Source organism: Callithrix jacchus, chromosome 11 (assembly GCF_049354715.1).
Source record: "Callithrix jacchus isolate 240 chromosome 11, calJac240_pri, whole genome shotgun sequence".
In the NCBI taxonomy this organism is placed as follows: domain Eukaryota; kingdom Metazoa; phylum Chordata; class Mammalia; order Primates; family Cebidae; genus Callithrix; species Callithrix jacchus.
In genome coordinates this window covers 72,133,677-72,159,542 of record NC_133512.1, presented here as the reverse complement: position 1 = coordinate 72,159,542, position 25,866 = coordinate 72,133,677, and the positions used below count along the sequence as shown (strand labels likewise).

Below are 25,866 nucleotides of genomic sequence, written 5' to 3'. Positions count from 1 at the left end.
ACTTTGGGAGGTCAAGGTGGGAGAAATCGCTTGAGCCCACAAGTTCGAGACCAGCCTGGGCAATAGTGAGAGCTCATCTCTACAAAAAAATAAACAAAATTAGCCAGGCATGGTGTCATGTGCCTGTAGTCCTAGCTACTTGGGAGGCTAAGGTGGGAGCATTTCTTGAGCCCAGGGTGTTGAGGCTGCGGTGAGCTGAGATCGTGCCACTGTACTCTAGCTTGGGTGACAGAGCAAGACCCTGTCTCAATAAAAATTAATAAATTCATTTTCTTCACAGAATGGAGTATACTGCAGAATGTAAGTTAACGTGATATGCAGTTCCACCAGAAAATTTTGGTACAAGGATTAAAATTTGGCTTTTACTGACTTGTGATTTAAGTAGTTTGGTCATTTAAGCTATAAACTGGGTGATGTTCTTTTGCCTGTCTTCCACATACAAGGATGGAGGGGATTTACATACCAATATATACTAGATTTTAAAGAAATACCTTATGGCCACAACTAGATACGTCATTAATATGTTAAGTCACTGTATTTTGGAGTTGGACTGGTCTTAGAAGATTACAGGTACCACAAATGAACCTAATCTTGCGGGTTTCTTTCAAATTTATGTGTTATAATGGCACCCAGGAAATATGAGGGCCCAAAGGTCTTTGAAGGGCTATTAGCATGTGACCAAGGTATATGCATAGCTCCAGATAGTAGTGACAATAATATGGAGACTTTTGTATCTTTTTCATATATTTGAGATTTTATACACTCTTGCTTCTCCACTATCCACTTTTCCTCTCCCTTGATTCCTAGCCTTGTGGAAGTGAGAGCCGGACTAGAAATTTCATACTGTGTTCTAGAATAACAGTTATCTGCTACTGTTAACTTTCTCCCCAGCAACTCTCTCATGTCCTTTAATACTGGAAGTCTTCTGTCTAATTATATACCTCTGAATATTTTTGGGAATATCCACAAACACTTCCAACCTTTATTGTTTTATGGCAATACAGAATACCATGTGGGTTCTTGATTACCTAACTAGGTTTTTAATATCTTTGAAACAATAGCTTTGAGATTTTATAAACTAGCAGGTCCTTTAAAAGTTATATTAACTTTTTGGTTTTTTTCAATGTGAAAGACACATTCAGTTTTCTATTTATGTAGATTATACATTTATTTATATTTTTCAGAAAAAAACCAAAATTATCTCACAAAGAAACTGATTTTCCTGCATGTTTTTTTTTTTTTTTTTTTTTGAGACGGAGTTTTGCTCTTGTTACCCAGGCTGGAGTGCAATGGCGTGATCTTGGCTCACCGCAACCTCCGCCTCCTGGGTTCAAGCAATTCTCCTGCCTCAGCCTCCCAAGTAGCTGGGACTACAGGCGCGCACCACCATGCCCAGCTAATTTTTGTATTTTTAGTAGAGACGGGGTTTCACCATGTTGACCAGGATGGTCTCGATCTCTTGACCTTGTGATCCACCCGTCTCGGCCTCCCAAAGTGCTGGAATTACAGGCATGAGCCACTGCGCCCGGCCCCTTGCCTGTATTTCTAAATGTCGTTTCTTCCCAAGATTAGTTTTGACATAGAATTAACCACTCCTTCAATGTGAAGCATAATACTTTAGAAAATTCTGCAAGGCCATGCCATCAAAAGATTACAGTGGTAGACTGCTTATAAAACTGTAAGTCTTGTATGTTGTTTCATTTCAAATCTTTTCTGTTTTCTATTAAAAATCCAATGCAGGAAATACTGATGGCTTGGGTTTTTTTGTTTGTTTTGTTTTGTTTTTTTTGAGACAGTGTCTTACTCTGTCCTAGGCTAGAGTACAGTGGCATTATTCATGGCTCACTGCAGCCTCTACCTCCTGGGCTCAGGTGATTCTCCCACCTCAGCCTCCCAAGTAGCTGGGATTACAGGCATATGCCACCATGCCCAGATAGTTTTTTTTTTTTTTTGCATTTTTAGTAGAGACAAGTAAAACATGTTGCCCCAGGCTGGTCTTGAACTCTTGGGCTCAAGCAGTATGCCTCCCAAAGTGCTAAGATTCTTGTTAGTAAAGAAATACCTAGGTTAGGTGTTGTGACTCATGAGTACCTATCCTAACCCAGGCATTGAGTCACATGTTGGGAATACAATGCTGAACTCTTAAACTAGTGGAGGAAAGTCACATATAATCCACTAAAATACAGTGTTGCAAATGTAAACAAAATATCCTAGGAGCACAAAGGAATGTACAGTGATCTCTGCTGAGGAGAGTCAGGAAGGCTTCACATTTCAGTTTGGTCTTGAAGTAAATTTTAATAAGGAGCTGGATATGCAGTGTTTTTATAAGAAGAATAGTTCTCAGAAATCTGATAAGGTCATTTTTCTGAATAGAAACTAAGCTAAACTCAAGGAGGTGGGAATAGGAGAGTGAGCAACTAAGATAGAGTTGAGGAGGGCCGCAGCCTTGGTTCACTGACTGGGTGAATGGCTAAGTCTGGATTGCTTGGCTTTCTTCGAGGTCCTTCCCCCTCCATCTGGAAAGATATTCCTAGGAAAAGCCCCTAGTTGCCCTTATAAGCTTTTTTAACACCCAGGACAGAATTAAATCTGAGGTGTTTTTTTGTCTCAGAGAATCATGGAAAAATAGTCAGAAAAAATACTGAAAATCACAGTTTTGTTATTTCTAACATCCCTCAGAATTTTAGGGATTCTCAAAGTGGCAAATGAAAATCTGTAATCAATTTACAATATTCTGAAAAATGTACCAGAAATTTGACATTTTCTGGTAGTATTAAATGACAGCTTTCCTTGATTTGTGCTAGAATTATATTGGATCTATAGTAAGCTGAGGAGATTCTGAATGAGCTGTCTTCTGAATATAAACTATTTTCTCTTTATTTTTATGCTCAATTTGGTACACAGCTTTTCAAAAGCTAGGACTAAGGTCATGGTCAAATCAATGAAATTACTACAATATTTGCAGTTTACAAAATAACATTTTCACTGATTTCATCTTAATTTATTCCTCAAAACACTGTAATCACTTAATAACAACAGAGCTTGGAGGCCTCCATTCTCTCTTCAAATTGCTCCACGCTTCTAGGTTTTGTCCTCGCCTTGACTGTTGTCAAGGGCACACTGTGCATGTCTAGGAAATACTGCTTCTATCATGGAATAAATAAAAGCAGTATAGAGCTGTATGTCTCCTGTTTTCTTTTATTATTATTCTACTTTAAGTGCTGAGGTACATGTGGAGAACATGCAGGTTTATTACATGTGCCATGATGGTTTGCTGCACCCATCAACCCGTCATGTACATTAGGTATTTCTCCTAATGCTATCCGTTCCCTGTGTCTATGTGTTCTCATTGTTCAACTCCCACTTATGAGTGAGAACATGTGGTGTTTGGTTTTCTGTTCTTGTGTTGGTTTGCTGAGAATGATGGTTTCCAGCTTTATCCATGTCCCTCTAAAGGACATGAACTCATCCTTTTTTATGGCTGCATAGTATTCCATGATGTGTATGTGCCACATTTTCTTTATCTAGTTTATCATTGATGGGCATTTGGGTTGCTTCCAAGTCTTTGCTATTGTGAACAGTGCTGCAATAAACATGTGTGCATGTTATAGTCAAATGATTTATAATCCTTTGGGATATGCCCAGTAATGGGATTGCTGGGTCACGTGGTATTTCTGGTTCTAGATCCTTGAGGAACCACCACACTGTCTTTCACAATGGTTAAACTAATTTACACGTCCACCAACAGTGTAAAAGCATTCCATTCTAACTGGCGTGAGATGGTATCTCATTGTGGTTTTGATTTGCATTTCTATCACGACCAGTAATAAGCTTTTTTTCATGTTTGTTGGCCGCATAAATGTCATCTTTTGAGAAGTGTCTGTTCATATCCTTCAAGGAGAACTCTTCAAGGAGAATTACAAATCACTGCTCAGAGAAATAAGAGAGGACACTAACAAATGGAAAAACATTCCATGCTAATGGATAGGAAGAATCAATATCGTGAAAATGCGCATACTGCTCAAAGTAATTTGTAGATTCAATACTATCCCCATCAAGCTACCATTGACTTTCTTCACAGAATTAGAAGAAACTACTTTTAAATTTCATATGGAACCAAAAAAAGAGCCTGTATAGCTAAGACAATCCTAAGCAGAAAGAACAAAGCTAGAGGCATCATGCTACCTGACTGCAGACTATACTACAAGGCTACAGTAACCAAAACAGCATGGTACTGGTACCAAAACAGTTATATAGACTAATGGAACAGAACAGAGGCCTCAGAAATAACACCACACATCTACAACCATATGATCTTTGACAGACCTGACAAAAACAAGCTATGGAGAAAGGATTCCCTGTTTAATAAATGCTGTTGGGAAAATTCCTATTTAATAAATGGTATTGGGAAAAGTCATATGCAGAAAACTGAAACTGGACCCTTTCCTTACACCTATACAAAAATTAACTCAATATGGATTAAAGCTTAAATGTAAGACCTAAAACCATAAAAACCATAGAAGAAAACCTAGGCAATACTATTCAGGGCATAGGCATGGGCAAAGACTTCATGACTAAAACACTGAAAGCAATGGCAACAAAAGCCAAAATTGACACATGGGACCTAATTAAACTAAAGAGTATCTGCACAACAAAATAAACTAGCATCAGAGTGAGCAGGTAACCTACAGAATGGGAGAAAAATTTTGCAATCTCTCCGTCTGACAAAAGGCTAATATCCAGAATTTACAAAGAACTTAGACAAATTTCCAAGAAAAGAAATAACCCCATCAAAAAGTAGGCAAAGGTTATGAACAGACACGTCTCCTGTGTTCAAGATACTACTAGCCTTGCTATCCAGGTGCCTATGATTTGTGGTGTTTGGGTTGATCTAAGAAAATAGCATTAACTCTGGTTTTATGAAATGAATATTATATACAGGAATTCTAAGTGTCAGAAGGTTGACTTGTGTATTTGTGTGTGGATACTAAAAAGTACGGTTTCTTCCTATATGGTAATACTTTACTTCCTAATACTAGCTTCTTTCTGCTTTCCATTTTTGGTGAGGAATGATCATTTCAGTATATGTGTTTATTTTCAAATCAGAATGCTGTTTATCTTGCATTCTGTTTATTGTTGTGCATGTTTTAAAGTTGACTGAAAGAAAATTAACTTCCTTTTTAAAAATGTGAGTAGAATTTTACAATATTTGTTTTTTAAATAAATCTCTCAGCCCTGCTGCCTTTACTGTATTTTTATTCCCTAAAACAAGGCAACAGGAGGAATTACTTAACATTTAAGTCTTGGTGGCCTGTGTTCCTTTTGAGTAATTAATTTCGTTAATACTATCCTTTGAGGTTGTTACTTTTGTTTATTAATGCCAGTATGAATCATAGCAATCAGTGGTAAAACTAAATCTGGTCTGGAGCGGCCAGTTTTTGACCCTCTTTACTTGCAATTATTGGAAGTTATCTCTCCTACCATTTAAATTCCATTCTGGGAGACAGATTGAGACCTTGTCTGTCTCTCTTGAAAACAAAACAAACAAACAAAACCACAGTTGTTTCTTGGTATCCATGGGGGATTGGTTCTGGGATATCCCCATGCATCACCACCCCCACCCTCCGGGATACCAACCTCTGAGGATGCTCAAGTCTTGTGTATAAATGGCATAGTATTTGCATATAGCCTATGTGTATCCTCTCTTTACTTTAAATCCTCTTTTAATACCTAATAACAGTATAAAGGTTATGTAAATCAATATTATACTATATTCCTTAGGGAATAATGACAAGAAAATGATGTCTATACATGTTCAATACAGATGCAAGCATAGTAAGCCTAACCACATGTTCAATTTGAGATTAGTCGAATCCACAGATATGGAACCAACCTGTGGTTATGGAGGCCTGGCCATGACCCACTTCTTATCCTGCTTTCACCTTCTAGTTTTAGCATCTATAGATTATTCTTGCCCTAATTATTATTATTCCCAAGTGGTTATTTTTCTAACTCTGTCATTCCTTCTACATTTATTAGTTGGCATTATACTTTAGGGAGAAGTTTTCTATTTGTTTATTTACTCATAGTTTTCTATTTTGTTCAATTTTTTGCAGTCATTATTTATTTTAATGATCAGATTGACCTAATTTTGGCCATGGAACCCCTTTGAGCAATTACCTTGCTTTCTGACATGTCTATGTCAGTCTTTGAGCATTTCCTTACTTTCTGGTTCATATTTCCTCTGTCCCAGCCTGGAATCTGCTTTTTTTTTCAAGGAGAGTAGTATATACAAACCAAAATCTGAGTTCCAGATGTGCTTGTTGAGATTGGGGTGTTGTTAACCTCAGGCCTTTTCAGTGAGCAGAGCTAGAAAATGTGTATCTGACCCTTTACAATTATATTTATTTTGTTTATTTATTTATTTATTTATTGACTACTATTGTTTATTCCTAAAATTCAGTACATACTAGTTTAACCTAATGGCCAGGGACATTGGAAACTTTCAATATTTATGTATTGTTACATTCAGAAATACCAGAAATATTTTCTAATGATCAATTTGTTTGATAAATTCTATTCTTTCTTCATAAGGTTAATATTATCATAAATACAGGTACATTTATGCTTTATAAAGCACTGTCACATCTACTGTCATATTTGATCTGTTTAGAAACATTGTCGATGAATCAAAGTAGGTAGTATTACCCCATTTCACAGTTAAAGAATATAAAAATATTTATGTGATGTAGAGATAGTTAGATCTTACTGTCTCATATACTATTAATAGACACAAGATCTTCAGTTCTTAATGTCATGATGGTTATACTTGTTTTTCTAAAAGATGTGACAGCCTTTGATAAATCTGCTTAAAGTATTATTACTGGGGCTGGACATGGTGGCTCACACCTCTAATCTCAGAACTTTGGGATGCTGAGGCAGGATGATTGTTTGAGGCCAAGAGTTTGAGACCAGCCTGAGCAACATAATGACACCCCATCTCTAAAATTAGCCCAGTGTGGTGGCACACACATGCCATCCCAGATCAAGAGGCTGAGGTGGGCAGATGTCTTGAGCCCGGGAGTTGAGGTTAAGGTGAGCTGTCATTTAAAAAAAAAAGTAATATTACTGTGTCAATCAGTTCATTTTTTCTGGTAAAAAATGCAGAATAGTATTTAAAGATTTCAGAATTTTGTTATCTTTTATATTTCTACATATTCACCTTAAAGTTTCTTTTTATGTAGTAGTTTGTCCACCTTATAACTTACCTGGCCAGATGACAATTCTGTATGTAACTGAGCTTTTTCTAACCAATATTTGCACCATAATTAAAGCATCACTTCTGCATATAAATGAGGAAAATATAAATAATTATTTTATAAATGTGATACAAAAATAGGAACTTATCAAAGATTTGTTATTCTCAGATTTGTTCACGATTTTTGATTCTATTTATATTTGGTGCAAAAAAGAAATTACCCCAAAATTAACACTGACATCTTTCTGGTTGCCATAGTGGTGATAAAGACTTACAGTAGGGTATATTATCAACAGAAAATAAGAGAAAGCAGCAAGAAAGGAGGAAAATATAAAAAAGAATGTTTTTATCTCTTCTTTTTTTTTTTTTTTTTTGGTTTTACTTATTTTTTTATTTTTTAATTGCATTTTAGGTTTTGGGGTACAAGTGAAGAACATGCAAGATTGTTGCATAGGACACATATGGCAGTGTGATGTGCTGCCTTTCTCCCCATCACCTACATCTGGCATTTCTCCCCATGCTATCTCTCCCCAACTCTCCACCTCCCACTGTCCCTCCCCATTTCCGCCGGACAGACCACAGTGTGCGATGCCCCCCTCCCTGTGTCCATGTGTTCTCATGTTCAACACCCACCTATGGGTGAGAACATGCGGTGTTTGATTTTCTGTTCTTGTGTCAGTTTGCTGAGAATGATGGTTTCCAGGTTCATCCATGTCCCTACAAATGAGACGAACTCATAGCTTTTGATGGCTGCATAATATTCCATGGTGTATATGTGCCACATTTTCCCTGTCCAGTCTATATCGATGGGCATTTGGGTTGGTTCCAGGTCTTTGCTATTGTAAACAGTGCTGCAGTGAACATTCTTGTTCATGTGTCCTCATAGTAGAACGATTTACAGTCCTTTGGATATATATACAGTAATGGGATTGCTGGGTCAAATGGAATTTCTATTTCTAGGTCCTTGAGGAATTGCCACACTGTCTTCCACAAATGGTTGAACTAATTTATACTCCCACCAACAGTGTAAAAGTGTTCCTATTTCTCCATATCCTCTCCAGCATCTGTTGTCTCCAGATTTTTTAATGATCACCATTCTAACTGGCGTGAGATGGTATCTCAATGTGGCTTTGATTTGCATTTCTCTAATGACCAGTGATGAGCACTTTTTTATATGTTTGTCAGCCTCATGTATGTCTTCTTTTGTAAAGTGTCTGTTCATATCCTTTGCCCACTTTTGAATGGGCTTGTTTGTGTTTTTCTTGTAAATCTGTTTTAGTTCTTTGTAGATTCTGGATATCAGCCCTTTGTCAGATGGGTAGTCTGCAAAAATTTTTGCTGATTCTGTTGGTTGCCAGTTCACTCTAATGACTGTTTCTTTTGCTGTGCAGAAGCTGTGAAGTTTGATTAGGTCCCATTTGTCTATTTTGGCTTTTGTTGCCAATGCTTTTGGTGTTTGGTCATTAAGTCCTTGCCTACGCCTATGTCCTGAATGGTTTTGCCTAGGTTTTCTTCTAGGGTTTTTATGGTGTTAGGACTTAGGTTTAAGACTTCAATGCATCTGGAGTTAATTTTAGTGTAAGGTATCAGGAAGGAGTCCAGTTTCTGCTTTCTTCACATGGCTAGCCAGTTTTCCCAACACCATTCATTAAACAGGGACTTCTTTCCCCATTGCTTGTTTTTGTCAGGTTTGTCAAAGATCGGATGGTTGTTAGATGTGTTGTGTTGCCTCCGATGCCTCTGTTCTGTTCCATTGGTCTATATCTCTGTTTTGGTACCAGTGCCTTGCTGTTTTGATTACTGTAGCCTTGTAGTATAGTTTGAAGCCTGGTACTGTGATGTCTCCCGCTTTGTTCTTTTTGCTTAGAATTGACTTGGCTATGCGGGCTCTCTTTTGGTTCCATATGAAGTTTAAGGTGGTTTTTTTCAGTTCTGTGAAGAAGGTCATTGGTAGCTTGATGGGGATAGCATTGAATCTGTAAATTACTTTGGGCAGTATGGCCATTTTCACGATATTGATTCTTCCTAACCATGAACATGGGATGTTTCTCCATCTGTTTGTGTCCCCTCTGATTTCGTTGAGCAGTGGTTTGAAATTCTCCTTGAAGAGGTCCTTTATGTTTCTTGTTAGTTGTATTCCTAGGTATTTTATTCTCTTTGTAGCAATTGTGAATGGCAGTTCATTCTTAATTTGGCTCTCTTTAAGTCTGTTATTGGTGTATAGGAATGCTTGTGATTTTTGCACATTGATTTTGTATCCTGAGACTTTGCTGAAGTTGCTTATCAGTTTCAGGAGATTTTGGGCTGAGACGATGGGGTCTTCTAGATATACAATCATGTCATCTGCAAATAGAGACAATTTGACTTCCTTCTTTCCTATTTAAATACCCTTTATTTCTTTTTCTTGCCTGATTGCTCTGGCTAGAACTTCCAGTACTATATTCAATAGGAGCGGTGAGAGAGGGCATCTTTGTCTGGTGCCAGATTTCAAAGGGAATGCTTCCAGTTTTTACCCATTCAGCATGATATTGGCTGTTGGTTTGTTGTAAATAGCTTTTATTATTTTGAGATATGTTCTGTCAATACCTAGTTTATTGAGGGTTTTTAGCATAAAGGCCTCTCTGCATCAATTGAGATAATCATGTGGTTTTGTCTTTGGTTCTGTTTATGTGGTGAATTACATTTATAGACTTGCGTATGTTGAACCAGCCCTGCATCCCCGGGATGAAGCCTATTTGATCATGGTGGATAAGCTTTTTGATGTGCTGTTGCAATCGGTTTGCCAGTATTTTATTGAAGATTTTTGCATCTATGTTCTTCATGGGTATTGGCCTGAAGTTTTCTTTTCTTGCTGAGTGTCTGCTGGGTTTTGGTATCTGGATGATGTTGGTCTCATAAAATGATTTGGGAAGGATTCCCTCTTTTTGGATTGTTTGGAATAGTTTCAGAAGGAATGGTACCAGCTCCTCTTTGTATGTCTGGTAGAATTTTGCTGTGAACCCATCTGGACCTGGACTTTTTTTGGTTGGTAGGCTCTTAATTGCTACCTCAACTTCTGCCCTTGTTATTGGTCTATTCAGGGTTTCAACTTCTTCCTGGTTTAGACTTGGGAGGATGCAAGTGTCCAGGAATTTATCCATTTCTTCCAGGTTTACTGGTTTATGTGCACAGAGTTGTTTGTAATAATCTCTGATGATGGTTTGTATTTCTGTGGAATCTGTAGTGATATCCCCTTTATCTTTTTTATTGCATCTATTTGATTATTCTCTCTTTTCTTTTTTATTAATCTGGCTAGTGGTCTATTTTGTTGATCTTTTCAAAAAACCAGCTCCTGGATTTATTGATTTTTTTGAAGTTTTTTTTTGTGTCTCTGTTTCCTTCTGTTCTGCTCTGATCTTAGTTATTTCTTTTCTTCTGCTAGGTTTTGAGTTTTTTTGATCTTGCTTCTCTAGCTCTTTCAATTTCGATGATAGGGTTTCGATTTTAGATCTCTCCTTGCTTCTCATGTGGGCATTTATTGCTATATATTTTTCTCTAGAGACTGCTTTAAATATGTCCCAGAGATTCTGGTATGTTGTGTCTTTGTTCTCATTGGTTTCAAAGAACATGTTTATTTCTGCCTTCATTTCCTTGTTTATCCAGTCAACATTCAAGAGCCAGTTAACATTCAAGAGCCAGTTGTTCAGTTTCCCTGAAGCTGTGTGGTTCTGAGTTAGTTTCTGAATTCTGAGTTCTAACTTGATTGCACTGTGGTCTGAGAGACTGTTTGTTATGATTTCTGTTCTTTTGCATTTGCTGAGGAGTGATTTACTTCCAATTATGTGGTCAGTTTTAGAGTAGGTGTGATGTGGTGCTGAGAAGAATGTATATTCTGTGGATTTGGGGTGGAGAGTTCTGTAAATGTCTATCAGGTTTGCTTGTTCCAGGTCTGAGTTCAAGCCCTGGATATCCTTGTTAATTTTCTGTCTGGTTGATCTGTCTAATATTGACAGTGGGGTGTTAAAGTCTCTCACTATTATTGTGTGGGAGTCTAAGTCTCTTTGTAAGTCATTAAGAACTTGCCTTACATATCTAAAGCTGGCCATGGTGGCTCTCTGAAATCTCAGCAATTAGGGAGGCTGAGATGGTTGGATCACTGGCGGTCAGGAGTTCGAGACTAGCCAAGCCAACATGGTGAAACCCTGTTTCTATTAAAAATACAAAAATCGGGGAATGATCCAAGATGGCCAATCGATAACAGCTCGGGATTGCAGCTCTCAGTCAAAGCGCAGAGAACTAGAGGACGCCACATTTTCAGACAAATTCTGGTCGCTCACGGAGCAGAAGATCCCCAGTGGAGGAACCACACGGATCGCCAGAGCGACTCTTGTGGCCAACGCAGCGGTATCGCCGGCACCTCGGCACGGCAGCTCTCAGAGCAGAGTAAACAGGGCCGGCTCCCCTTCTGACTGAGACTTGGAGGACCCACACGGGCTGCCAGCGCGACTCCTGAGACCGGCGCAGTGGCTGTAACAGCACCTCAGTGTGGCAGCTCTCGGCGCAGAGTAAACGAGACTGGTTCCCCTTCTGACTGAGGTTTGGAGCCCAGGGAAGGCAGAGTCACCCATTACGGACACAAGAAGGAAGCCAGACAGGAGAATCCTGGGCAGAAAAGCACCATCAGTCTTAACGCTGCCGTTCTGGCCCTGGGAACTAACAACTTGGATGTCCAATCAAGAGACCTAATCTGAAAGTTGGTAATTTCAAAGACGACAGGAGGATAAATTTACAATTATGGGAAGAAACCAGCGTAAAAAGGCTGAGAATACTCAAAATCAGAATGCCTCTCCCTCTAAAGATGATCACAGTTCCACATCAACAATGGAACAAGGCTTGACAGAGAACGAGCGCATCCCAATGACAGAATCACTCTTCAAGGAATGGATAATAAGAAACTTCTGTGAGTTAAAAGAACATGTTGTAGCCCAAGGTAAAGAAACTAGGAACTTTGAAAAAAGGTTTGATGAAATCCTATTGAGAATAGACAACTTAGAGAGGAATATAAGTGAATTAATGGAACTGAAGAATACAATACAGGAACTCCGAGAAGTATGCATAGGTTTAAACACTCAAATTGTTCAAGCAGAAGAAAAGATAACAGAGGTCAAAGTCCAACTTAATGAAAGAAAACAAGAAGACAAGATTAGAGATAAAAGGATAAAAAGGAATGAGCAAAGTCTCCAAGAAATGTGGGACTATGTGAAAAGACCTAATTTACGTTTGATAGGTGTACCTGAATGCAACGGAGAGAATGAATCCAAGCTGGAAAATACCCTTCAGGATATTATTCAGGAAAATTTTCCTGAACTAGCAAAGCAGGTCAATATTCAACCCCAGGTAATACAGAGAACACCACGAAGATATTCCTCAAGAAGAGCAACCCCAAGGCACATAATCGTTAGATTCACCAGGGTTGAAATGAAGGAGAAAATACTAAGGGCAGCCAGAGAGAAAGGTCAGGTTACCCACAAAGGCAAGCCTATCAGACTTAGAGCAGATCTCTCAGCAGAAACTCTACAGGCCAGAAGAGAGTGGGGGCCGATATTCAACATCCTCAAAGAACAGAACCTTCAGCCCAGAATTTCATATCCAGCCAACTAAGCTTCACAATTGAAGGAAAAATAAAATCTTTTATGAACAAGCAAGAACTCAGAGATTTTATTACCACCAGGCCTGCTTTACAAGAGCTTCTGAAAGAAGCATTACACACAGAAAGAAACAACCAGTATTAGCCTTTCTAAAAATACACCAAAAAGTAAAGAGCACCAACATAAAGAAGAATTTACACCAACGAATGGATAAAACAGCCAGTTAACGTCAAATGGCGGTAATCCTAAATTTAAATCGACTAAATCCCCCAGTCAAAAGACACAGCCAAAACCCAACGGCATGTTACATCCAAACCTGTTTCACATGCAAGGATACGCAAAGACTCAAAACAAAGAAATGGAGAAAGATTTGCCAACCAAATGGAGAGCATAAATAAATAAATAAATAAATAAATAAAAAGCAGGAGTTGCAATTCTCGTAGCGGATAAAATAGATTTTAAAGCAACAAAGATATAGTAGTAAAAGAATCAATACAACAACAAGAGCTAACGATCCTAACACCCAGATACATAGAGACTTAGACTCAATGAGACAGAAAATTAATAAGGATATCAAGGACTCGAACTCAGATCTGGAACAAGTAAACTTAATAAATATTTATAGAGCTCTCCACTTGAAATACATAAAATATACATTCTTGTCAATACCACATCACACCTACTCATAGGTTTAAATGAAACATTGATTGGCCATTATTAATACCCATTTTTTTTTTCAGAATAAAGCAATATTTCCATTCACCCTCCCTCTCACTCTTCCTCTTTCTTTCTCTCCTTTAATCATTTTTTTTTTCTTTCCTTCTCTCAAAAAAAGAAATCAATTTGTAAACCTCTAGATCCAGGTCGGCAATGGCTCTCTCATTGCTTGAATTCCTTCCTTCCCTTCCCTTCCCTCCCTCCCTCCCTCCCTCCCTCCCTCCCTCCCTCCCTCCCTCCCTCCCCCTCTTCCTTCCTTCATCCCTTCCTTTCTCCCTCCCTTCCTCCTTCCCTCCTTTCCTGCCTTCCTCCCTTCCTCCTTCCCTCCCTAAAAAAAATAAAAAAAATAAAAAAAAAAAAAGAACTTGCCTTATATATATATGGGTGCTCCTGTATTGGGTACGTATGTTAAACCATCAATTAGCATTGATAGCTCCAAATAGTCCTTCAGGGTTCATTCTGTCTCTTCTCCTTTTTATATGTATATTTTCTTTCTCTATCAGTGTAAAATAAATCTGATTCACATTATCCTCAATATGTTTACTTATTCCATTAGTCTCGTTTATGTAGGTGGTCTTCTAACCCTGCTGTACCTGCTACTCTTCTCTGATATCGTCCCCAATATTGACTGTCACTGGGTTGCTCCTGCTGTCCCACTCCACTGATACTCTTGCAAGTTCTTTCATTACCAGCTACTACCAGACTGCCTCTGTTTGTAAACTCTGAGAGTAATACTTATATTTAGCATTTTTCTTTTGCCACTGCAGCTTAGTTTGCAGCTTACCTCCATATGGCTCATGAGAAGCATCAAATACCTACTACAGCTTAATAAATTACTCTTCTTGTCTCCTGAAAGTATTACATGAACTTTGAAGAGTTAGGGAGAGATAACCCAGAGAAGATGGGAAGGAAGCAGTGATAAGGATGGAAGTGAGAGATACCTGAAAGGTATCATATGGGATGAATGCTGCCAGTACTCTTTCCCATGGTTTGACATAGTATTTACACTGCCCTGTTAAGGAAAGAATACATCCTTCTTAGAAAAATGCTTAAAGTGATAGTTATCACAGACTCAAACACGCTTTTCCTATGCCCACCCTTGCCACCCTACCTCCACCTTTTTTATTTGACCTTATAGAGTCTGGTTCATTTTACAAATTCCCAAATTTTCAGCCACTCTTTCTCCTTTGACTGCTGGCCTCCGGGCTTATGTTTTCAGCTGCCTACTAACATTTCTCAGTGTTGCATCTGTCTTTCTAGATAAATTTCTCTTCTTGCATATGCTGTCTGATTAATGGTTGTACCAACTTTTCCATCTTCTTTCACCTTATTTATCCCTCTTTTCCTCTCCCTTCTCAGCCGAGTCTCATTTTCGTGAACCTTATATAAAAACCTTTCCAGTACATTCTCTCTTCCTTATCTTTGAGTTTCTGACATTTTCAGGATATCAGGTAACTTAACTTCACTTGGTCTTTTTCCACATCTGCACATTGCACAGTGTTCAAGGGAGAGGTGAAAAGAACAATTAATAACTAATGTTTCTATCACTTTATTTCCTAGACAGAGAAAGTAACAAGTGTCCTCTTTAATTTTCAATTTTTGCCCATTTTCCTGTCTCCTGTAATTCATGTTTCTCCCTCTGCCCATCCTCTTTTCCCCATGGTTTATTGTTCCCTTAGTCTCTCCACGCTTCTGAGAATCATACAGAAAGTAAAGGATCTGGAGATTTGGCCTTTCAGTCTTGCAACTTTGTGGAGATGTGCCCTGAATGACTAAAAAGCATTGGAGCTCTCTAGAACATATGGGAAATAATGGTCTTTCTACCCCTGGAACCTTGCAGGAGAAAGACGGGAAGGAAAGGGGCCTGTTTACATAAAAGTTTCTAGGTTGATGAGTATGTTAAGAAATCCTAATAGGCAGTTTCCTGGACAGTGGGCAGTTTGAGATAGTATGGAGAATATAATTAACTTCATAGTCAGAAGGTTTGTACTCTAGTGCCAGCTTTGCTTCTAACTGGCTGCGTGACCGTAAATAAGTCACTTAAACTTCTTGTTCCTTGTTTCCAAAATGAATATTTAGAATAGGTGAGTTTTAAGGTCCTGCCTAATTCTAAAATGCAGATTTCAATTGAACTGAGTAACTTAGTGTTAAAACTAATGTGGGGTTTTTTGGTTTGTGTGCGTTTTTTGGGGGGGATTGACCTAATTGAAGGCAATATACTAATTTTATTTTTCCTTACTTGTAAAACTGATACCTCTGACAAAAATTCAAGGGAATTTATTTAAATATAATTGCTTTAAAAATGTTTTATGATAGACTTAATCTGCATTGAGCACATTTTAATTTTGTGTGGGACTAACTTTATATTTCTGCTAACATTTTCCTTTGGATAACTGTTCTTTCACCCACTGTAGTCTTTGAAGAGGACTCCTTAAGTGTTTGCCTGTTAGTAAAAACATCTTATTATTTCCCATGTTGTATTTTATGTGTTGAAAAAAATTTTATTCTTATAAATGTCTTCAATTCTAGCCCTTTAGATATTTATAAACTGCATGATTACTAATATCTTTTCCAGAGATTATTTCAGTGGGTGAAAGAAGTTATTTCTTTATTTTCTTTGTATTGTTCTTTTTCACTTCTTCCATTATTTAGAAACTTATTTAAAATTTTCCTTTTTTTCCATATCATTTTATGTTGCAAAAGATCTGTGTCTCCATTGTATATTAAATTAGTCATATATTAAAATGAATTTATCAGAGCTATTTGTGTATATATAATAATGGTAAAGTATTTGGGGAAATTAAGAGTATTAAAATTAAGTTAAACCATGAATTGCAACCCAATCTGACAATCAGATCACTTTTTAAATAAAACTTCAAAATATATTGTTAACCATAATAAAATGGGCAAAATTTTGATTCTAGGTTTTGCTCAAAGACCAGATGATATGCTAAGAATTTTTTGATAAGTTAAGGCATGTCCCCTAGAATTGTTATCTGTAAGACCTCAAAACCTTTAAAATAAGCTGAAATAGGACATTAATTTACATGTTTATATTAGCTGTTAGATATATTTCTAAATTATTATTCAATAGGATGGTCATTAAAATTCAGAGATATAGCTATCTGATGTAATTATTAACAGATTATAATTTCTGTCAGTTTACCCATCCAAAATAAGCTAAGTCCAAACATTCTTCTTCATATTTTTATTTTTAGATCAAAGAAAGCAAAGAATTCTATTGATAAATCAACTGAAACTGACAATGGCTATGTATCCCTTGATGGGAAAAAGACTGTTAAAAGCAGTGAAGATGGAATACAAAACCATGAACCTCAGTGTGAAACTATTGGACCACAAGAGACAGCCTGGAACACAGGAACACTGAGGAATGGTCCTAGCAAAGTAAGTGTGATTTTTAAAATAATTTGCCTATGTGATTTTATATTAGCTAATGTGAAGTGACTTAGATATAGTAGTTGCCCTTGAACTAAGTATTTTCTCCAGAATTAATTCTGTGAGCCTTTATAACACTGATAAAACTGTAAATGAGATGAAGTATTGTGATTAAACTTGATTGACAGTATAATCTGACACCTTCTGAATTGATGGCTTTGATTTTTCCAAAACGTTTTTTTTGAGACAGTGTCTCACTGTGTCACCCAGGCTGGAGTGAGGTAGTGCGATCTCAGCTCACAGCATCCTCAACCTCCCAGGCACAAATGATCCTTCCACCTTAGCCTCCTGAGTAGCTGGGGCTACATTCATGCACCACCACATCCGGCTAATTTTTTTTTTGTAAAGACAGGGCTTAGCCACGTTGCCCATGCTGGTCTCGAACTCCTGGAGTCAAGCTATCCACCTACCTCGGCATTCCAAAGTTCTAGGCATGAGCCACTGTGACCAGCCCCAAAATGTGGAAAGCAGTTTATAGTTTACAGTTGTTGTTTGTTAAGCTTTACTTTTTCTTTCCCTATTTCTGTGTGTGTAAGATTTGCATTAAGTGGAACATGTAAATTATTCAGAAACCTGAACTAGAAAACCAGTTTTTCATTCATGTTCTCTATAAGAAGATATCTTGGTTTTCCTGCATTCATTACCTGTGGTGTCAACACATCTGTTTTGTTTTGTTTTTAATCTGGAAAAAATCTTACTGGGTACATATTTGTTAAAGAGAACAGTTATTTCTTTACTTTTCTAAAATAGAGAGACTGTGGATTTATTGTAACAAAGCAATGTAATGTCTTTACTTCCCTGAATTTTTGGTGTAACAGTTTATTCTTTAGAAGCGGTTAGTAAAAATAGTAAAAAATATATAGAGAGAGAGTCAAAAGATGTTACCTCTGTTACATTTGGGAATGTGAGCATGAATGTACTGTGTTGAGGAAAATAAAGAAAAGAGGGTTCTCTAATTTTGAGTAAAGTATATATGTGTTACTACTTGAATGTTCATATATTTTCAGTAGCAGTAGACACAGAACAGCATGGGCCTGCAATGAATATAGTCCCTTACTGATTTTAGATTTTTCCCAGCATTTAGCTCTGATAATGTGAACCTCTCATTACTGTTATCATTCAGCAGATAAATTTTCAGTCATAAAGCTTTCAAACATGTTTTCAGGTTTGTATTAATATTTCTTAATAAAGTTGTACGAGGAACATGAAAATATCAATAAAACTTATGCTCTAGAGTAATTTAATTTAATAATTTCTAAACTCTGGATATCTTTTACAAATTGGTATGTGTAGAATGTTGTCTGACATGTGCACACATGCAGTTGCTATTTACTTCCTCTTGCCCCATAAACCATTATTAAATTAGTAGTAGGTCTTATTGATGGCTTTCTCAGTTTGAAAAAATAGTATATGTTCTTTTACCTTCATTTAAGTGATCTCTCTTCTGCTTTTTTCCTGTTTATATTTCTTTTAATTTTTTTGTTTTTTTGAGACATGGTCTCACTATATTGCTCAGGCTGGAGTTCAGTAATGCAATTACAGCTCGCTGCAACCTAAAACTTCTGTGCTTAAGTGATCTCTCACCTCAGCCTCCTGAGTAGCTAGGACTATAGGTGTGCCCTGCTATGCTTGGCTGATTTTTTATTTTAAGAGATTGAGTCTCACTGTGTTGTCCAGGCTGGTCCAGAACCTCTGGCCTCAAACAATCCTCCTACCTCAGCCTCCCAAAGTGCTGGGATTACAGGCATAAGCCACTGTGTCTGGTTTATTTCTTATTTTTGGAAGCTGTTTCAAATGTTTTTTGAACAGAAATATTACAGGATAATATTCGACAAATGGCTATTGAAGAACTTTTTAAAAGTAAAAATGCTTTAAAATTATAGTCACTGATTTAAGACTTCTTTTTAGAAAATCATGTTATACTAATTAGTTACTTTGTGGTAATTGAGGATATTTTGAAGTTGTATGTATAATGTAATTTCAAATTTCATAGTTTAAAAGCTAAAAGGTCACTTAGAAATTACCTAAAATCCTCTTTGTGTACTCCCAACTTAGGATATCCAAAGGACAATAACGAATGTCTCTGATGAAGTCTCCAGTGAGGAAGGTCCTGAAACAGGATACCCATTACGTCGTCATATGGACAGGACTTCTGAAAGCGTTCTTCGGAATAGAAAGTCACACCATTATAAGAAACATTACCCTAATGAGGTATATACTTTGTCCTTAAGTATGTACATACATATCTGTTTTACATGTTACTAATTTATAACTTCTTTCAACAATTAAAAATTGTTGAAATAAATATTTCATATTATTATCAGTATTTATTATTGTCATGTGATCTGGATTTATAAAATAGCAGTTTTAGGTTTATGTATTGCACATGTATTAATAGTCACATATTTGAGCTCATTTTGTACATTATCTTTGAAGACTCATACATTGTTTGTTGTTTGCTTTTAAAGAAGATCATTCAGGAGAGAGAATCTGCAAGCTCCTACGTTCATCTTTTCCACAATTTGAAAGGCTGTCTACATTTGATTGTAGCAAAGTTATTATTTGAAGTAATTTCCTTCATATTGCTGTCACCAGTTATTAAATATCCCCATACTGCAAAATTCAGTTTTTCTTTGTTTCCATTTTTCCTTGTTAATTTTTAGTTTCTCTAAACCCTTTTCAATTATATCATATCTCTTGAGCTTAAAATTATTTAAATAAAAAAGAATTTCATTCAATTGAATTTTCAGTTTCTGATCTAAGGGTAGAACATTTGGCTTTAAAGCAAATACATTGCACTGTATGTCACTTTTTTGATAAACATGACCTAGTATTAGTATCTTTTTCCTTTAAACTTGTAAAAATTCACATTATGCTTTGCTAGAATATGAATGCCTTCAGAGTATTAAGATTAGAGGAGTTACTATTCTTTGTACACTCTTCTTTGTGATCGTGTCTCTGGTTAATCTTTCTGGTGATTGTGGTTGTGTTTCTTTTCCCATTGGCTGCCATTAGACAGACACTAATGCCAACATGTCTGTTCCATTGCCTTTTCACCCACGTCATTTGATGTACTGTCCCTTGTTCTTAAACCTTGTAAGATTCTGTCTTACTCTGTATACTGTTAGAAGTCAGTTGGTGCTGGAAGGGAACTGGAGGGCTTTTGACCCCTTTTCTACAGAATAAATTGTTTGGCAGTAGAGGTATTTTTCTCACTCCATGATCTTTGCTCTTCTGGGTTTATGACTGTATTTTAAATGATAAGGGTTCTTGAAGGGCAGAACATTATTCTACCTACTAATGTTAACTTTGAAATTAAAAGGTTGCTTAAAATCTTTATTTTCAGCTAAGTAAGGCTGATAGTAAGCATTGGTTGGTTTACATCTTTTCTAATGATATAAGGAATTACATAAAAATAAAATAAGGCTATGCAATTCTTTATGAAGTATGTATACTAGGTGATATTTTCAAAGCTGTGTTCGGTTCTAAAAAATTTTTCCTCTCAAACCAGCTTTAAAGGGCTTTTTTTTTTTTTTTTTTTTTAAAAGCAAAATAAAGCTTTCTTTGAATAAATAAAATTGAAATAGAAGATTTGTGGTACTTTTGCATTTTTATTCATGAATTAAAATTTATTTTATAAATTATTGTACTCTCTTCAAATTACTAGTAATGTTTTTCCTTTAAGAGTGAGGCATGAAAAAATCATTTGGACCCACCCAAACACAATGAGCAAGCATCTCTAGCACCTGGATTGTGCCATTTATCACTAAATAACCAAAACAAAACAAAAACAAAAACAAAAACAAAACAGCTTCTTGAAGAAGTGGCTGATTCCTGATTCTTATTTGTTGCAGGAAATATACATAATGACCATGAAACCTCTTATAATATGATAGAGAGCCAGGAAGCTATCAAAGACTGCTAAGGTCTTTTCAGAAACACTTGGGCGCTAAAGATAGAATAGTTTGACCTTTAATTTTTCTTTATAAAAGTATTCTAATTGATAAAAGAAAAAGAAAATTCTTTGGGGAAGTATTTTCTGCATGAATGGGATTGGTGGGCTTTACTGTAAGAAAATGGTCATGAACCTAGCCATTTGTTGTAAGCCTCCCAGATGGCAATATCTATACATCAACTTTTTAGGAGTATCTATTTTTTAGGGAAGAATCATCCTGTCTTCTGGTTGGATGGGAGTAGTAGATAGTAAAACAGGCTGCTCTGGTGTTTGACCCCAAGAGAACTGGGGTTGAGGTGGGAATCTTATTTAATGTGTAGACTTTCATTTAATTCCCGTTTTTGGCCTTTTTCTGTTATCTACCATATCTGGTTGACTTCTTCCAGTCTGTTGTTGGGAGGAGTTACTTGCTTATCAGGGATGCAGGAGGCGTCCTAAGGAACTGACAGCTTCTTTAAAGCCTTTGTTCTGTTTCCTACTCTGTCCTGCTCTGTTCAACTGTACAAATATTTTTCAGTTTTTACTCCCAATTGTAGGTTAGCTTTTCATCTAATAAAGGTAACATTTTATGAGAAGCATAATGAAGAAACCATGGGCGTGGAATTAGGCTATTTAAATGACCTTGGGAAAATTATTTAACTTCTCTGAGTTTTTTTAAACAATTTTCCTTCCACCCCTGCAAAAAGCATTTGTTATAAATCTGTATTCTCTTCAAATAAATACTCTGTATATTTTGATTCTGTGTTCAGTTTTAGCTATCTAAAGATTTGAAATAGGCTAGGTGTGGTGGCTCACCATGCCTGTAATCCCAGCACTTTGGGAGGCTGAGGTGGGTGGATCACAAGGTCAGGAGTTCAAGACCAGCGTGGCCAAGATGGTAAAACCCCATGTCTACTAAAAATACAAAAAAAAAAGTAGCTGGGCATGGTGGTGGGCCCCTGTAATCCCAGCTACTCAGGAGGTTGAGGCAGGAGAATGGCTTGAACCCGGGAGGTGGAGGCTGCAGTGACCTGAGATTGCGCCACTGTACTCCAGGTGAGACAGAGCAAGACTCTGTCTCCAAAAAAAAAAAAAAAAATGTGGTTAACTTGAACTGATTTCTTCAATTCTAAATTTTTCTTTTTTTAGACTTTATTTGGCAATTTGTAGTGAAATTCACTATTAATCATTGTAGGTAAGATTCTGTTTGAAATGTAGGTAATTATAGGCAACAATTTTTATGTTTTTTAGTGTTTTTTTTTGTTTTTTTTTGTTTTTTTTGAGACGGAGTTTCATTCTTGTTGCCCAGGCTGAAGTGCAGTGGCGCGATCTCGGCTGGCTGCAACCTCTGCCTCCCGGGTTCAAGTGATTATCCTGCCTCAGCCTCCCGAGTAGCTGGGATTATAGGTGCTGGCCACCATGCCCGGCTAATTTTTGTATTTTTAGTAGAGACGGGGTTTCACCATGTTGGCTAGGCTGGCCTTGATCCACCTGCCTTGACCTCCCAAAGTGCTGCGATTACAGGCCCAAGGCACTGCTCCCAGTCAGATTTTTACATTTGTAAAATTATCCGCATGGCTAGGCGCAGTGGCTCACACCTGGAATCCCAGCACTTTGGGAGGCTGAGGCAGGCGTTCACAAGGTCAAGTGGTCCAGACCATCCTGACCAACATGATGAAACCCTGTATCTACTAAAAATACAAAAATTAGCTGGGCGTGGTCACCTGCGCCTGTACTTCAGCTACTCAGGAAGCTGAGACAGGATAATGGCTTGGACCCAACAGGCAGAAGTTTCAGTGAGCCAAGATCTCGCCACTGCACTCCAGCCTGGTGACAGAGACTCTGTCTAAAAAAAAAAAAGACCCACTTATTAATCAGTATTTGGCAAAAAAAGAGACCACTTCTAAAGAATTATAGATATATTCTTAATCCTGAAATCATTCATTAGTTTCAGTTAAAGTCGTTAGGCCTTTAATCCTGTTACTTATTTCTAAATCAGATTAGCAAGACTTCATCAGAAGATATATATAATAAACTACCTTTATCAATTTTTTTTTTTGGCTGCACATGCGGTGGCTCATGCCTGTAATCCGAGTACTTTGGGAGGCTGAGGTTGTTGGATCCCTTAAGCTCAGAAGTTAGAGAACAGCCTGTGCAACATGGTGAAACCCCCATCACTCAAAAAAAAAAAAAAAAAGTGAAATTTAGCCAGACATGATGGTACACTCATGTAGTCCCAGCTATGCAGCCCTGCTTCAATAAATAAATAAAAGAGGCCAGTGCTATGACTGACCCCTGTAATCACTGCATTTTGGGAGGCCAAGGCGGGTGGATCACTTAAGTTCAGGAGTTCCTGACCAGCCTGGCCAACATGGTAAAACCCCGCCTCTACTGAAAATACAAAAATTAGCTGGGGTGTGGTGGCAGGCTCCTGTAGTCCTAGCTACTTAAGAGACAGGAGAATTACTTGAACCTGGAAGGTGGAAGTTGCAGGTGAGCTGAGATAGTGCCTCTGCACTTCAGCCTGGGTGACAGAGGGAGACTTCATCTCAAAAAAAATAGAAAGATAGAGAAATTGATTGATTCTGGAAAACAGTGCAAAATTTATTGTCAAATGAGTATAAATAGTAATAATAATTCACTTCAGGCCAGCCTTGGTGGCTCACGCCTGTAATCCCAGCACTTTTGGAGGCCAACGTGGACGGATCACCTGAGGTCCGGAGTTCAAGACCAGTCTGGCCAACATGGTGAAACCCCATCTCTACAAAAAACACAAAACTTAGCCAGGTGCAGTGGCATGCATCTATAATCCCAGCTACTTGGGAGGTTGAGGCAAGAGAATCACTTCAACCCAGGAGGCGGAGGTTGTGGTGAGCCAAGATCATGCACCACTGCACTGTAGCCTGGGTGACAGAGTGAGCCTCTGTCTCAAAAAAAAAAAAAAATAACTCACTTCAGAGACAAAGTGAGCACTCTAGGTAGGTGGCTTTAAGGTAGCATTTGTTGAGCCCCTGCTTTGTGCCAGGTTTGTATTCCATGCTCTGTTAATTTTTAACGGCGTTTTAAAGGAGAACAGCATGAATGATAAGAGGTAGGAGCAGAATGAATGATAATTAAGTCATAGATTGGAACATAAAGCAAAGAACAAGCCATGCTTAGGGGGCTCGGGAGTTGTCCACTGTCACTGGAGAAAAAGGTTGTGGTATGACGTGGAAGACAAGGTCAAAAAGTAGTACATATGAAGATGAGCATGCTAGGTGAAGGAATTGGAACTCTTTCCAGGAGAGCAGTGAGAAGCCAAGGAAAGATTTTGACTAGAGGAGTCAAAGGACAGCTGTGCTTTAGGAAGTTTATTCTGGAAAGACGAGGGAGGCCTTTCAGGCAAAGATCAATTAGGAGGTGCTTATAGCAATGAAGGTGTAAATGATAAAGTCTGAACTTGATGATAGCACAGGAAAGACAAAGGGATAAATATAACACATTGTAAAGGTACATGACAAATGTAGTCACAGAGGAAAGCAAAAACAAAAAAACAAAACAAAAACCCAAATTAGAACATACCTGGCCATAAGGATGGCCATTACCATGATTTGTTCAGTAAAAGTTCTTTTTAATTAATTTAAATCACAATTTTATTCATCTTTATTTTGTGCGTTAAAATCTCCCAAATAAAGTAAACTGATTAGAAATTATTTAACTTGTTTTAGTTTTTTACTTTTATACCACAGATTATCTGAAGAACATGAGTTGGCAATTACCTTCTTGGTTTAGATGTCAATTTTATGTTAATTTATTTCATTTCCATTTGTGAAACAAGAATAGTAGATAAATGAAATCCTCTCTTGCTAAAAAAAAAAAAAATGACTATAATAAGAAAATACTGTCATTCCTTGGTATCCACGGGAGATTGGTGGATATCCAGCCTTCCTTTAAATAACAAAATCCAAGGATTCTCAAGTCTCACAGTCTGCCCTGTGGAACCTGATACACATAAAGTCAGTCCTTGCCCTCCAGGTCTCCAAAACTGTCGGTTCTGCTTCCCAGGAATATTGGTTTTTCTATCTGCAGATGTGGGATGCATGGATATGGAAGGCCAATGGTATCACCATTAATAATATCAATTAAAGTCAGTTAATGTTCACTGTGCAGACCCTATGAATTTAGTCTCTGCCTACCTGAGTTGTGAACTTCATATAAAATTTAAGAGAAAATAGTTACAACCTTTGCATGCAAAGTAATATCTGAGCTGAAATATGAAATCAAATAAATTTTGGTGTGAGGGTATTTTGTTACTGAATAAAAACTAATATATTTTGTAATGGTTTGCTGTCTCACTGTCCTTTGAGGTTATTTGTTGTTTTAGCCTAAAGTATCAATATATGGTTTCTGATAGAATCCTTTGAGTTGGAAAGGTACATAAATTGTATTAATGTCAAAGAATATCTTGATTTCAGGATGCCCCTAAATCGGGTACTAGTTGCAGCTCTCGCTGTTCAAGTTCCAGACAGGATTCTGAGAGTGCAAGGCCAGAATCTGAAACAGAAGATGTGTTATGGGAAGACTTGTTACATTGTGCAGAATGCCATTCATCTTGTACCAGTGAGACAGATGTGGAAAATCCTCAGATTAATCCATGTGTGAAAAAAGAATATAGAGACGACCCTTTTCATCAGGTTGGTTTATGGTTTGGGCTTATGTGGAGTTATCAGTCCAGCTTCTTTGAGTTTATGTTCACATTTAACAGAGGTGAAGAAGAAGCTTACCTTCAAGCTTATATTTCTATAATTTTTGTTACGTGAGCTGTGGTCTGGCTTCATCAGAACATAGAATCTCAGTACTTACATTGTGGTTGTGTATGTTCCTGAAAAGTTACT

The 25,866-nt window shown here is 37.4% G+C and overlaps 1 protein-coding gene and 1 long non-coding RNA gene across 7 annotated transcripts in view; one reads left to right on the top strand and one right to left on the bottom strand.

Annotated features, from left to right (window-relative positions):
* Positions 1–25,866, bottom strand: part of LOC118143699 (uncharacterized) — a 76,715-nt gene that overhangs the window by 3,048 nt on the left and 47,801 nt on the right. The gene's annotated exons all lie outside the window — the stretch shown is intronic.
* Positions 1–25,866, top strand: part of PHTF2 (putative homeodomain transcription factor 2) — a 167,558-nt gene that overhangs the window by 114,982 nt on the left and 26,710 nt on the right. For 4 of the 6 annotated variants that reach the window (XM_017975405.4, XM_035253993.3, XM_009002571.5 and 1 more), the window contains 3 exons: positions 16,821–17,007; positions 19,114–19,269; positions 25,447–25,665. In XM_017975405.4, the coding sequence (XP_017830894.1) occupies positions 16,821–17,007; positions 19,114–19,269; positions 25,447–25,665 (562 nt within the window). The remainder of the gene's footprint in view (positions 1–16,820; positions 17,008–19,113; positions 19,270–25,446; positions 25,666–25,866) is intronic. The other 2 variants (XM_078343037.1, XM_035253994.3) reach the window with 1 other exon arrangement.